This window comes from Caenorhabditis briggsae, assembly GCF_000004555.2.
Source record: "Caenorhabditis briggsae complete genome, chrIII, whole genome shotgun sequence".
Classification (NCBI taxonomy): domain Eukaryota; kingdom Metazoa; phylum Nematoda; class Chromadorea; order Rhabditida; family Rhabditidae; genus Caenorhabditis; species Caenorhabditis briggsae.
The window spans coordinates 3279420-3292200 of NC_013490.2; the positions used below are offsets into that span (position 1 = coordinate 3279420).

A 12781-nucleotide genomic window follows, 5' to 3' on the forward strand; every position below is an offset into this window, starting at 1 on the left:
CCCACTTTTTTGTTGAAATTATCAATTTTCGCCTAAAAACTATGTTCTAAATTGATCAATTTCAATGGATTTCGGCATAAAAAATAGGCTCCGCCCACTTTATTGATATATAAGATTTTTTCGGACAAAAAACTCGAAAAAGTCAATTTGAAAAAGGCTGGAAATTGAAAATTTACGAAATTTGAATTTTTTGAATTTCATGGCCGAACTTTCTCAACGTGACTTTTCTAGGCCACTATGCTAACGTGGCCTAGAAAACATACTAGCTGAATATTGGACTGTTTCTAGGCCATTCAACATGGTGGCCGAACTTTTGCAAGTTTTCTAGGCCACCAATTTTTCTTGGGCTAGAAATGGTCCAATACGAACCAAGTACGTTTTCTAGGCCATTTCAACGTTGTGGCCCAGAAAACGCAGCACACACACACACACACACACACTTAAATTTGCAGCGCCTCCGCAGTCGAAACATGTCCCGAGGGGCGTTTGAAAACGAGATGAAAGGTGTGAAGACGCACTTGAATCGAGTGAAAGACGCGAGACAAAACGATTTCGAGGAGAAACTACAAGTGGAATTGGATGAGGAAGTGGTACGGTATCGACGGCAACAATTGAACAATCTTCATGCGTTGGAGGAGAGGCTCGATGATGAGGTTGGTCTGGAAATCATCGATTTCAGAGCTCAAAATGCCTATTTTTCTGCGAAAAAATTGGCAAAATCGTGTTTTTAAGCCCCAAAAAACCACCTATTTTAGGTCAGAAATCGCATTCGAAAAGGGGAAATTTTGGGTTTTTAGGCTTAAAAAAGGTCCCAAATGAGCCAAAAATCTTAAAATAATCCATTTTTTGATGTAAAATGGCTTAAAATGCAATTTTTGACATATAGCTCAAATTAGGTCGAATTTTGGGATTTTAAAAAATTGGAATTATGGAAAAAAATTATCTGAAAATGTCGATTTTTGGGCTAAAAATTATCTGAAAATGTCGATTTTTGGGCTAAAAATTAGCTTAAACTGTCGATTTTTGACGGAATTTAGATTTTTAGAAAAATATAAAAAAGAGCAACTTTTTAGCTCAAATTTTGTGATTCTTCATTTCCAGAGTCTAAAAAACCTAAACCCTGAAAATTGGAATTTTTGGCGATTTTTAGAGCGATATGGGATTTTGCAAATGCCCCGAGGAACCTCTAAAATGACCGATTTTTGACCCTAATTAGCTCAAATTTCGTGATTTTTCACTCCCAAACCCCTCAATTCATCAATTTTGCGCCTAATTTGCAGGAAGTGAACGTGCAGGAGCGTCAAATGGACACCCGTCACGGACTGCTTTCGAAACAACACGAAATGACGAGAGAGCTCGAAATGCAACACTTGAATGAGCTGCATTCAATGAAGAAGCGACATTTGGAGACACAGCATGAGGCAGAATCAGCCAGTCAGAATGAGTATACGACACGGCAGCAGGAAGAACTCAGGAAGAAACATGCCATGCAGTCCAGGCAACAGCCCAGGGAGCTTAAGGTGAGCAATCCAGGAGCTTTTTAAGCCGAAAAAACGAGAAAATTTCATTATAATCAAGCCCCGCCCCTTTTTTTCTAGAGCATTCTGGACATTTTCAGCTTAAAAAAAACGACTGAAAAATCGATGAAAATTGACCCAAAACTGACTCCGCCCACTTTTTTTTCTGATTTTCGACAAATTTCCAATCGAGCCAACAACCCAGAGAGCTCTTTTCAGCAAAAAAAAAATGCCTGAAAAAACGACTTGTGCTTAAAAACTATGTTCTAAATTGATCAATTTCAATGGATTTTTGCATAAAAATAGGCTCCGCCCACTTTATTGACATATAAGATTTTTTATTTTGTGGAAGTAGGCTCCGCCCACTTCCTTCCCCAAAAAAACAGAAAGAAAAATCCAAAAAATGACTGAAATTCTGCGCGAAAATTGACTGAAAATTGGTAGTGGGCGGAGCCTATTTGGTGGTGGTCTCAAAATTTCAGCTGTATTCGGCTCAAAATTTACAGACTGTTAAATTACAATTAAGCTCCGCCCACTTTCTCGAAAAAATCAAAATTTATTGAGAAAATCCCCTATGAAAAATCGGGGTCAGTTTTCAACGATTTTGGTCATCAAAATTAAGCTCCGCCCCTTTTCAGCCAAGCCAAAAAAAAACGACTGAAAACAGTTTTTTTTTAAGTGGGCGGAGCTTAATTTTAGAAATTTCCGCGCATCAAAAATAAGCTCCGCCCACTTTCAAAGAATGCCGATGATGGGTAAAATTAGGCTCCGCCCTCCTTATTCCTAGAAAAATCACACCTTTTCTGCCAAGAAATAGGCTCCGCCCATTTTTTCTGAATTTCAAAAATCAAATTTTTATATACTGAATTTGTGAGAAAAGTTCAAAATTTCGAAAAATCGGATATTTGAAAAAATTCAAGAAAGTTAAAAATTTTCGGTCCAAAAAAAGGGGACCGTGCTTATTGTGGCATCAAAAATAAGCTCCGCCCACAGGACATATACACAACGAAAATCAGTCAAAATTTTCAACAATTTTCGATCCATAATATGGAAAATTGGGCTTTCGGGAATAGGCTCCGCCCACAAAGAAGAACGAATTTTCTTAAAAATTGACCCCCAAAATTCAACTATGCTCCGCCCACTTTTTTTTTCGAAATTTCGATAGTTTGTGAAAGAAGAATTTGGCCTAAAAATTATAGATTTTTTTTCTCATTTATGGGTCCAAAAATTGGAATTTCGACTAATTTTGGCTCAGAATTTACAGATTTAGGTCCAAAATATGTCTAAAATTTCTCTAAAAATCGATATTTTTGCAGATTCAAGAAGCGCAAATCCGCAAGCAATATCGTCAGGTAGTAAAAACGCAAACGCGTCAATTCAAGCTCTACCTGACACAAATGATTCAAGTAGTGCCGAAAGACGAACAAAAAGAGCTGACGTCTCGTCTGAAACAGGACCAAATGCAGAAAGTCGCTCTTTTGGCATCACAATACGAGAGTCAAATCAAGAAAATGGTCCAGGATAAGACGGTGAAACTGGAGTCGTGGCAAGAGGATGAGCAACGGATTCTGAGTGAAAAACTGGAGAAAGAGCTCGAGGAGCTGTTGGTTTATCAAAAGAAACAGAAGGCCACGTTGGAGGAGCAGATTCAAAAGGTTAGTATCGATTTTTGGCGAAAAAATCTGTTAAAAATTGATCAAGCTCCGCCCACTTTCTGGAAGCAACGACTTTTCGCCGAAAAAATCCGGTTGAAAATGATCAATTTTGAGGGGTTTTGACATTACAAACAGGCTCCGCCCACTTTCAGATGCGAAAAATCGATTTTTGACAAAAAATCGTTGATTAAATTTTCGCGGATTTTAGAATAAGCTCCGTCCCCTTTTTACGGAAAATCAACAAAAAATCGGACAATTTTAAGGATTTTCGAATTAAAAATAGGCTCCGCCCACTTTTCAGATATCTCGAAATTTTGCGAGAAAATCAGATAGGAATCGGTCAATTTTTAACGATTTTTCGTCAAAATTGAGCTCCACCCCTTTTAAAGAAAATAGGCTCCGCCCACTTTCTAGAAAAAAAAATCAAAATTTATCGGAAAAATCGGTCAGGCACAATGATTTCGGCCGCAATTTAGAAGCGCCGCCCACTTCTAAAAAAATAAAAATAAAAATAGAATAGGCTCCGCCCACAATTGAGAACACAAAAATACAAAAAAACGCTGAAATTTAAATATTAATTTTTTTTTAGAAATCTGAAAAAGTGTAAAAATCGAGAAATTCGAAATTTCGAAAAAACTGGATTTTTTCAAAAATCTTTCAAATTCACCAAAAAAATTTTTGGCCAAAATCCGTTTTAAATTGATCGATGAATTAATGGTTTTTGGGCATTAAAAATAGGCTCCGCCCACTTTCAAAAAAAAAAAGAATCTGATTAAAATCGGTCAATTTCCACAAATTTTGGTAGCTATGTATAAGCTTCCAAGACAAGCTCCGCCCACTTCCTGAGATAGTCGATTTCTGGCAAAAAAATCCGAGTAAAATTATCTATTTTAGTCGATTTTGACATTGTTAAGCTCCGCCCACTTCCTCAAAGAATCCCATCAAAAAATCCGTCAGTTTTCAAATCCTTCAAATTCATCACAAAACGGGTTTCTGATAGAAAAAAGGGGGCGGAGCTTAGCTATCTGAAGTGATCATCTTTAAAAAATTTCCAAACTTTTTGCAGGAACGAACGACACTCGAAGAACGAATCAACGCTCGTCGGGCGCTCCTGGAGCAGAAGATTCTGGAAGAACGAGAGCAAATGGCCGAAATGCGTCGGCTGAAAAAAGAGCAGATTCGTGATCGACACAGTCAAGAGAGGCATCGGCTGGAGAATCAATTTGTGAGAACTGGATCGACGAGTCGAAGTTCCGGAGGAGCGACGAATTCCAGTTCTATTCAAATGGCAATGTAGACTTTGAGCTGCTGTTCTGAGAGTCATTTTGAGTCAAAATTCGTTATAATTCAGCCATTTTGAGTCGAAAAATCGGAAAATTTCAGCTGATTTGAGTCAAAAGTTGCTAATTTAGAGCCATTTTATGCCAAAAAATCATTGAAATTAGGCTATTTTGAGTTCGAAAAATGCGCCAAATATGGTCAAAATTGGGCCATTTTTAATCCAAAATCGTTTAATTTGAGCTAGTTTGAGCTTAAAATATAGTCGAGTTTGCGCCTTTTTGTGAGTCAAAAAGGTCAATTTTGAGCTTTTTTTGATCATTGAAATGCTCCAAAAATGGTCAATTTCGAGTCATTTTGAGCTGAAAAAAATCGTTGAAATTGAGTCATTTTGAGTCGAAAAATTTGAGAATTCAAGCTAATTTGAGCCATTTCCAGCCGAAAATTGGCAAATTTGAGCGGTTTTAAGTCGTTAAAATGAGCCAAAAATCGAGACAATTTTCAGCCATTTTGAGACCAAAATCGTTCGAATGAGGTAATTCTAAGCAGAAAATCACCAATTTTCAGTCATTTTAAGCTGAAAATTGCTCATTTTTGGCCATTTTTCCATATAATTTTGATGAGATTTTTGGCTCATTTTTGGCTTATTTTCAGCCCGAAATCTGTCTATTTTGTTTCATATTAAGCTGAGCAATCATGAAATTTAGAACTATTTTGATCCATTTGGAATGAAAAATTGTGCTAATTTTTTGTCAAAATTCGTCGATTTTGACACTTTTTGGAGCTAATTTCAGTCATTTGAGCTATTTTGCGCTTAAAATAGTCGAATTTCGAGTCATTTTGAGTCAAAAAAGGTCAATTTTGAGCTTTTTTGATCATTGAAATGCTCCAAAAATGGTCAATTTCGAGTCATTTTGAGCTGAAAAAATCGTTGAAATTGAGCCATTTTGAGCTGAAATTGCTCGTTTTTTGTCAAAATTCGACGATTTTGACACTTTTCGCAGCTAATTTCAGTCTTTTCAAGCCGCAAATCGTTTAAATTGGGCTAGTCTGAGCTCATTTCATTGCTCAGAATTGCTCGGATTGCTCAGATTAGACTCATTTTGACCAAATTTTGGCCTATTTTTGGCCATTTTTAGTCAGAAATTGATGATTTTCAGACTATTTTCGGTCAAAAATCACGAAAATTCGCTCGAAATTGACCCTGATATTGCTCATTTTCAGCTATTTTTAGCTAGTTTTAGCGATTTTGGCTCATTTAAAGCCGATTTTTGATGATTTTTGGCTCATTTTGAGGCGATATAATTTCCTAATTTTCGCCCCCCCCCCTTTTCTATTTGCCATATTTCTCTCGGGTCCCCCTTCTCTTAAGCCCCGCCCCTTTTTAAGCCCCGCCCCTTTTCCCCCATTAATACGGTTCTTTCAAAAATCCTTTACTTTCCATGTCTCCCTTTTTTTCTTCACTTCCAAGAAGTTGTGTCCCTTTAAATCCTCCCTTTCCCTTTGTCTGTGATCCTTTAAGAAAAACGGCTTATCTGGGGATTACTGTAGCCGCCCCTCCGGCTACAGTAGGCGGAGCTACAGTAATCCCCAAAAAATTCCACGTGCAATACATATAAAATTTCCCCCATTTTCTCCCCAAAAAATACACACATCGATACGGTGCTCTTCCCCCTCTTTTTTCAAAAAATTAGTTGTTTTTTCTTCTTTCATATCTTAAGGCTGAGCAATCTCGCCGGAAGCTGAGCAATCATCAGAAAGCAATTGGTCCATTTCCTCTCCTCTCTTTCTCTGTCTACTTATTTCCTATGATATGGCTATATAAACATTTTTAATATAACTCGCTTTCTTTTTCATATTTTCAGGGATCAAATTTCCTATCGATCGACACAAAAATCGAACTTCTAGGATCAAAATGGGCGGAGTTAAGGCTATTCTACAGTTTTTGGCTCGTAGCTCCGCCCATTTTGATCCGAAATCGATGATTTTTGTATCAATCAATAGGAAATTTGAATTTACACAAAATCGATGAAATTTCCTATCGATTGGCACAAAATCCGAATGTCTAGGATCAAAATGGGCGGAGTTATGTCCATTTGAGAGATTTCGGCTCGTAGCGCATTTTTTTTTCCTAGGAGACTGATTTTTGTAGAAATGGATAGGAGATTTGACTTCACCAAAATTCCGAAAATTTTCAAATTGATTGATATAAAAATCAAAGTGATTGGATCAAAATGGGCGGAGCTAGGCGCTTCTGAGTATTTTTGTCTCATAGCTCCGCCCATTTTGATCCTAGCGATGTGATTTTTGCATTAATCAATAGGAAATTAAATTTCGAACAAGCGCAATAAAACTTCAAAACGATTGGTACAAAAATCAGAGAAATCGGATCAAAATGGGCGGAGCTACGAGCTAAAAATAGTCAAATCGACAGAACTCCGCCCATTTTCATCCTAGAAAGTTTATTTTTGTACCAATCAAAAGGAAATTAAATTTTGCATAAGACCAATAAAATTTCACATCGATTGGCATAAAAATCGATTCTCTAGGATCAAAATGGGCGGAGCTACGAGCCAAAAACAGGCAAATGATCATAGCTCCGCCCATTTTGATCGTAGAAATCTGATTTTTGTACCAAAGAAGAGGAAATTAAAATCAGTACAAGATCAATTAAATTTCACATCGATTGGCATAAAAATCGATTCTCTAGGATCAAAATGGGCGGAGCTACGAGTAACAAATAGTGAAATTGGCATAACTCCGCCCATTTTGACCCTAGAATCACGATTTTTGGATCAATCGATAGGAAATTAAATTTTAAACAAATTTTGTAAAACTTGAAAATTACATATAAAAACTAGATTGAATCGCGCCGAAGGCGCACCAACTTGCTGGTGACCTCTGATAGATTGCTATAAAGGAAGAGGGAAGTGTAGGAAAGAGCTCCTAGAGATCGAGCTTGAGGTCTAGATGGAGCCTGGAGCCTGGAGCCTGGAGACATCCATTATGGATCGTATGCTGGAGCACATGGACACATGGACATGGATCATTTATGAACCAATCCGACGATTTGAAGAATGTTCATCAGCGAAGTTCAAGATAATGGATTCAGACGATTCAGTGTTCTGCATAATTCAGACTGAAAATAAGGAAACGGAGCTTCAGAACTTGTTGATCTTGCCATTTTTCGTTTCTGAAATAGTTTTTATGATAAATCAGCCATTTCGCACAGAATCGATAAAATTTCCTATCTGATGGTACAAAATTCGAAATTCTAGGATCAAAATGGGCGGAGTGATCTCAATTTGACGATTTTTGGCTCGTAGCTCCACCCATTTTGATCCTAGAGCTTTTATTTTGTGCTAATAGATAGGAAATTTAATTTCACACAAGATCAACAAAATTTCCTATTGATTAATACAGAAATCAGATTTCTAGGATCAAATAGGGCGGAGCTATGTCTATTCAACTGTTTTTGTCTTGTAACTCCACCCATTTTGATCCTAGAGATTTGAAAATTGTATCAATCAATAAGAAACTGAATTTTGCATACGATCAATAAAATTTCTTATCAATTCATATAAAAACCAAATCTCTAGGATCAAAATGAGCTGAGTTATGACTCAACTACAGTTAAATTGGCATTGCTCCGTCAATTTTGATTCTAAAAAGCTGACTTTTGTACCAATCGATAGGAAATTGAATTTTGCACAAGAACAATACTATTTCACATTGATTGGTACAAAAATAAACTTTCTAGGATCAAAACGAGAGGAGCTACGAGCCAATAACTGTCAAATAAGCATATCTCCGCCCATTTTGATCCTAGACATTTGAATTTTGCACTAATAGATAGGAAATTTGATTTTACAAATGACCAATAAAATTTCAGTTGTATTGAGCCAAAAATCAAACCTCCAGGATCAAAACGGGCGGAGAAATGCCCCAAAATCGTTCAAATTGAATTAGCCCCGCCCATTTGGATCCTAGAACGTTGATGTTTGTACCGTTCGATTTGAAATTAAATTTTTCACAAGACTAATTAATGTTTCTATCGACTGTCACAAAAATCAGGAGAATAGGATCAAAATGGGCGGAGCTACGCGCCAACGACACTCAACTGTACTTAGCTCCTCTCATTTTGATCCTAGATCATTGATTTTTGCTGCAATCAATGAGATTTTTAATTTTGCACAAGGTCCATAAAAGTTTTAATCGATTGGCACGAAATCCGAATGTCTAGGATCAAAATGGGCGGAGCTATGACCCAAAAACAGATAAATTGGCATTGCTCCGCCCATTTTGATCCGAAATCGCTGATTTTTGCACCAATCGATAAACAATTCAATTGAAATCGAACAGGCTCCATGTATAGTGGATTAGTAAAAAACCGTTTTCGATCAAAATGGGCGGAGTTATGACCGAAAATAGCAAGGTAGCCTTAGCTCCGCCCATTTTGATCTAAAACCTAGAATTTTTGGATCAATCGCTCATAAGTTTGATAGCTAATAAAATGATGTTATGTAAAACTAAATTACCAATCGATTGATACAAAAATCAAACCTCTAGGATCAAAATCCAATTTTAATCGTTCTCACTCATGGCCTAGAAATCCCCAAAACTAGTCCCCCTCGCCAATCAAATCGTTGAAAAACCAGAAATTCATAGAACTCGGCCCATTTTGATCCGAAATCAGAGTATTTTTCTCAACATTCTATTTTTTTCAGTTCAAGACTGATCCTATCTTTTCGCTGCTTTTTTGTTCTATGTATTCCCAGGCTCCGCCCCCTTTCTCTCCTCCAAAATAAGCTTTTTTTTGAAGATTTTTCAAGTAGTAAACCTCCCAAAAAGGAGTGAGTTTAGAGGAATTTTTGAATTCTTTTTTTTTCGATTTCTTCGTTTTGGTTTTTTTTCCCATGGGAAGATAAGAAGAAGAAGAAGGAGAAGAAAAAGAAGAAGACAAAAGAGAGAAGATGTGGAGCGTTTTCTGGGATTTTAAAGGGAAAAAGAAGCGGGGAAAAAGATGGATTTGCATTTATTGCATTCTTCTTCTTCTTCTTCTTTTTATCCCCCACCCCCAACTCCTTTTATTTTCCATCCCATTTTTCCGCTTTTATTCTTAACTTTTTACTTTGTTTTATTTTTGGAATTTGTAGGGCCCAGTATCCAAGGGTACATCGAAAAAGGGTACATCGAGTTCTTAGGGTACATTGGTTCCAAGGGTACATTGGATTGTTCGGTACATGTAGGTGGACAAAAAAAGTAAATCAATATTTTTATACATACTATTTTGCTTTCTGCTCAAAATTATAGGCTTAGGCTGAAACGCCTTACAGTCTAAGATCCCATGTACCCTCAGAACCTATGTACCCTAAGAACTCGATGTACCCTCGATGTACCCTTTTTCGATGTACCCTTGGATCGTGGGCCAATTTGTAGAGATTTTTGGAATCTTTCAGATGACAAAAAATCTGAAAATCTGAGAATTAAAAGTTCCTAAACTCTGTGATTCTGTAATTCTAGAGTTCGAAAACTCTCAAATCCTCAAAATTGGAAAGTCAGAAATTTTTGACAGTTCGAAATGTCCAAAATTTTGAATTCTGCTGTATTTCCTCTAATAGAAGCCCACCCACGCCGTCAGCTTTGAGCCCAATTATCTCGTTTCCTGTAACAGATGTAAAAAATCTGTCAATTGATAAAATCTTTCTCAAAAGATGAGCAATCTTTTATCAGTTGACAGATTTTTGATATCTGTTACAGTAACCGAAATAATTGAGCTTAAAGCTGACGGGTTTGGGTTGGCTTCTGTTAGAGGAAATACGGTAGCTTAGTTTTTGAGATTCTTCTAGAAATTTTAGGATTTTGGAATTTTGAAGGTTCCGATTTTCCGAATTTGAACACTTTAGAATTTTAGAATCTCAGAAACTCAGAATGGTTGAAAATTAGAAATTCGAAAGTTTAGGGCCCTTCTATTAGAGAGGCCCTTCTAATACAGGTTTTATGGTATCCCGATTTTCAGAAATTCAAGATTTTCAGGTTTTCAGCATTACGATAATTGAGAATTCTGGAATCCAGAATCTCAGAATTTCAAAATTTAGGAATTTCAGATCTTTTTCATAATTTCATAGATTCTGACTTTGTGAATTTCGAAGTTTGAAAGCTTCAGGATTTCAAAAATTTTGAGTATTCCCGATTTTCAGAATTTAAGAATCTCAGAATTTCAGAAATTCAAAAGTTCCAAATGTCGGATTTTACTAATTTCAAAAATTAAGATTTTTGAAAATTCGAAATTTCAGATATTCATAGATTCCAACTTTGTGAATTTTGAATATTTCTAATGTTTCAAAATCCATAAATTCCAAATTTTCTATTCCTCTTTCAAAATCCACAAAGATCCAAACATTTCTAAGAGATCCAAGACAAGAAATTGAAATCGGAGACGACGTTTCCGATTAGTTACATTCGATATATTTATGTTAGAAAAGAAGAGAGAGAGTGTGGAAAGATGAGAGAGTGGTTAGAGAAAACAGACAAAAATTGTGTGTGTGTGTGTGCTCATTTATATTATTTATGCATATTATTTTTTCTGTGCTCCTCTCAGAAATCCTTACGTTTTTTTTCCCTTTTTCTTGACACAAAAATGTGTATAGTAGATTAGGAAAACTCATATTTGACCGAACCGCGGTCGGCCACGGTCCGACCAGTTCTGAACTTCTGAAAATTTGAAAAATCTGATATTCTGATACCCAGGAAATCTGAAAATTGTAGATATTAAAAACTCTAGTTTCTAAATTTCTGACTTTCTTAATTTCTTAATTTCTGAATTTCTGAATTTCCGAATTTCTGAATTTCTGAATTTCTGAATTTCCGAATTTCTGAATTTCCGAATTTCTGAATTTCCGAATTTCTGAATTTCTGAATTTCTGAATTTCTGAATTTCTGAATTTCTGAATTTCTGAATTTCTGAATTTCTGAATTTCTGAATTTCTGAATTTCTGAATTTCTGAATTTCTGAATTTCTGAATTTATGAACTTATGAATTTCTAAATTTCTGAATTTCTGAATTTCTGAATTTTTGAATTTTTGAATTTCTGAATTTCTGAATTTCTGAATTTTTGAATTTCTGAATTTTTTTATATTCTGAAAATCTGAAAAGCTGAAAATTTCTAAAATCCTGAAACACCGGAATTCTGAGATTCTCAAATCCTAGATTTTAAAATCAGAAGCTCTCTGAGGTTGTAATTTTAAAATCCTGAACTTTCAACTTCTGAAGATTTAAAATTCTGAATTTTCAACTTCTGAAGATTTTCAATATTAGAATGTCAAAAATTTCAGAAACTTTAGAATTTTAGATTTCCAGATGTTTTCCGTTCCAGAATCTGAAGTTTGGGAATTTAAAGTTTCTAGAATCTCCAAATCGCTTATTCTCTGAATTTCTGATTTTCAGAAACGCAAATTGGAAATTCTGGAAGTTTCTGAAAATATTCTCAAAATTTGAGATTCTGACAATCTGAAAATAAATTTTAAAAAATTGATTTTTCAGGTCATATTGTAGTTTTTAGTTCTATTTTTCCCTCTATTTTCACTCTTTTTCTAGTGCCATTTATCATTTTATATCTTCTTCTTTTTTTCTCTCTTCAGAAGAGAAAAAATAGAGACAAAGATTCTAAAAATAACAAAAAAAATAACTTGTTGATGATAAAAAAAGTTGGAGGTGAAGATTTCTGGTTTCCGATTTTTCAACTGATTGTTTTTTTTCAGAAAAATTGGATTTTTGATTTTTGTTTTTAATTTTTCTAGAATTTCTTAATTTTTTCAAATCTTTAAAATGTCTGAAATTGAAAGTTTGAGACCTAAAATTTGGAATTTTAGAATTTTAGAAGAATTTTAGAATTTTAGAATTTTAGAATTTTAGAATTTTAGAATTTTAGAATTTTAGAATTTTAGAATTTTAGAATTTTAGAATTTTAGAATTTTAGAATTTTAGAATTTTAGAATTTTAGAATTTTAGAATTTTAGAATTTTAGAATTTTAGAATTTTAGAATTTTAGAATTTTAGAATTTTAGAATTTTAGAATTTTAGAATTTTAGAATTTTAGAATTTTAGAATTTTAGAATTTTAGTATTTTAGAATTTTAGAATTTTAGAATTTTAGAATTTTAGAATTTTAGAATTTTAGACCTTCAGCATTTTAGAATTTTAGAATTTTAGAATTTTAGCATTTTAGAGTTTTAGAATTTTAGAATTTTAGAATTTTAGAATTTTAGAATTTTAGAATTTCAGAATTTTAGAATTTTAGCATGTTTAGAATTTTAGAATTTTAGAATTTTA

The 12781-nt window shown here is 34.7% G+C and overlaps 1 protein-coding gene across 1 annotated transcript in view; it reads left to right on the top strand.

The window, feature by feature from the left end:
* Cbr-kin-18 overlaps positions 1-4469 on the top strand; it is a gene marked incomplete at both ends in the record, with an annotated part of 12484 nt that extends 8015 nt beyond the window's left edge. The window contains 4 exons of the mRNA XM_045243540.1: positions 453-653; positions 1281-1520; positions 2834-3172; positions 4239-4469. Of these exons, the coding sequence (XP_045097254.1) occupies positions 453-653; positions 1281-1520; positions 2834-3172; positions 4239-4469 (1011 nt within the window). The remainder of the gene's footprint in view (positions 1-452; positions 654-1280; positions 1521-2833; positions 3173-4238) is intronic.
* Between the last annotated feature and the right edge of the window lie 8312 nt (positions 4470-12781).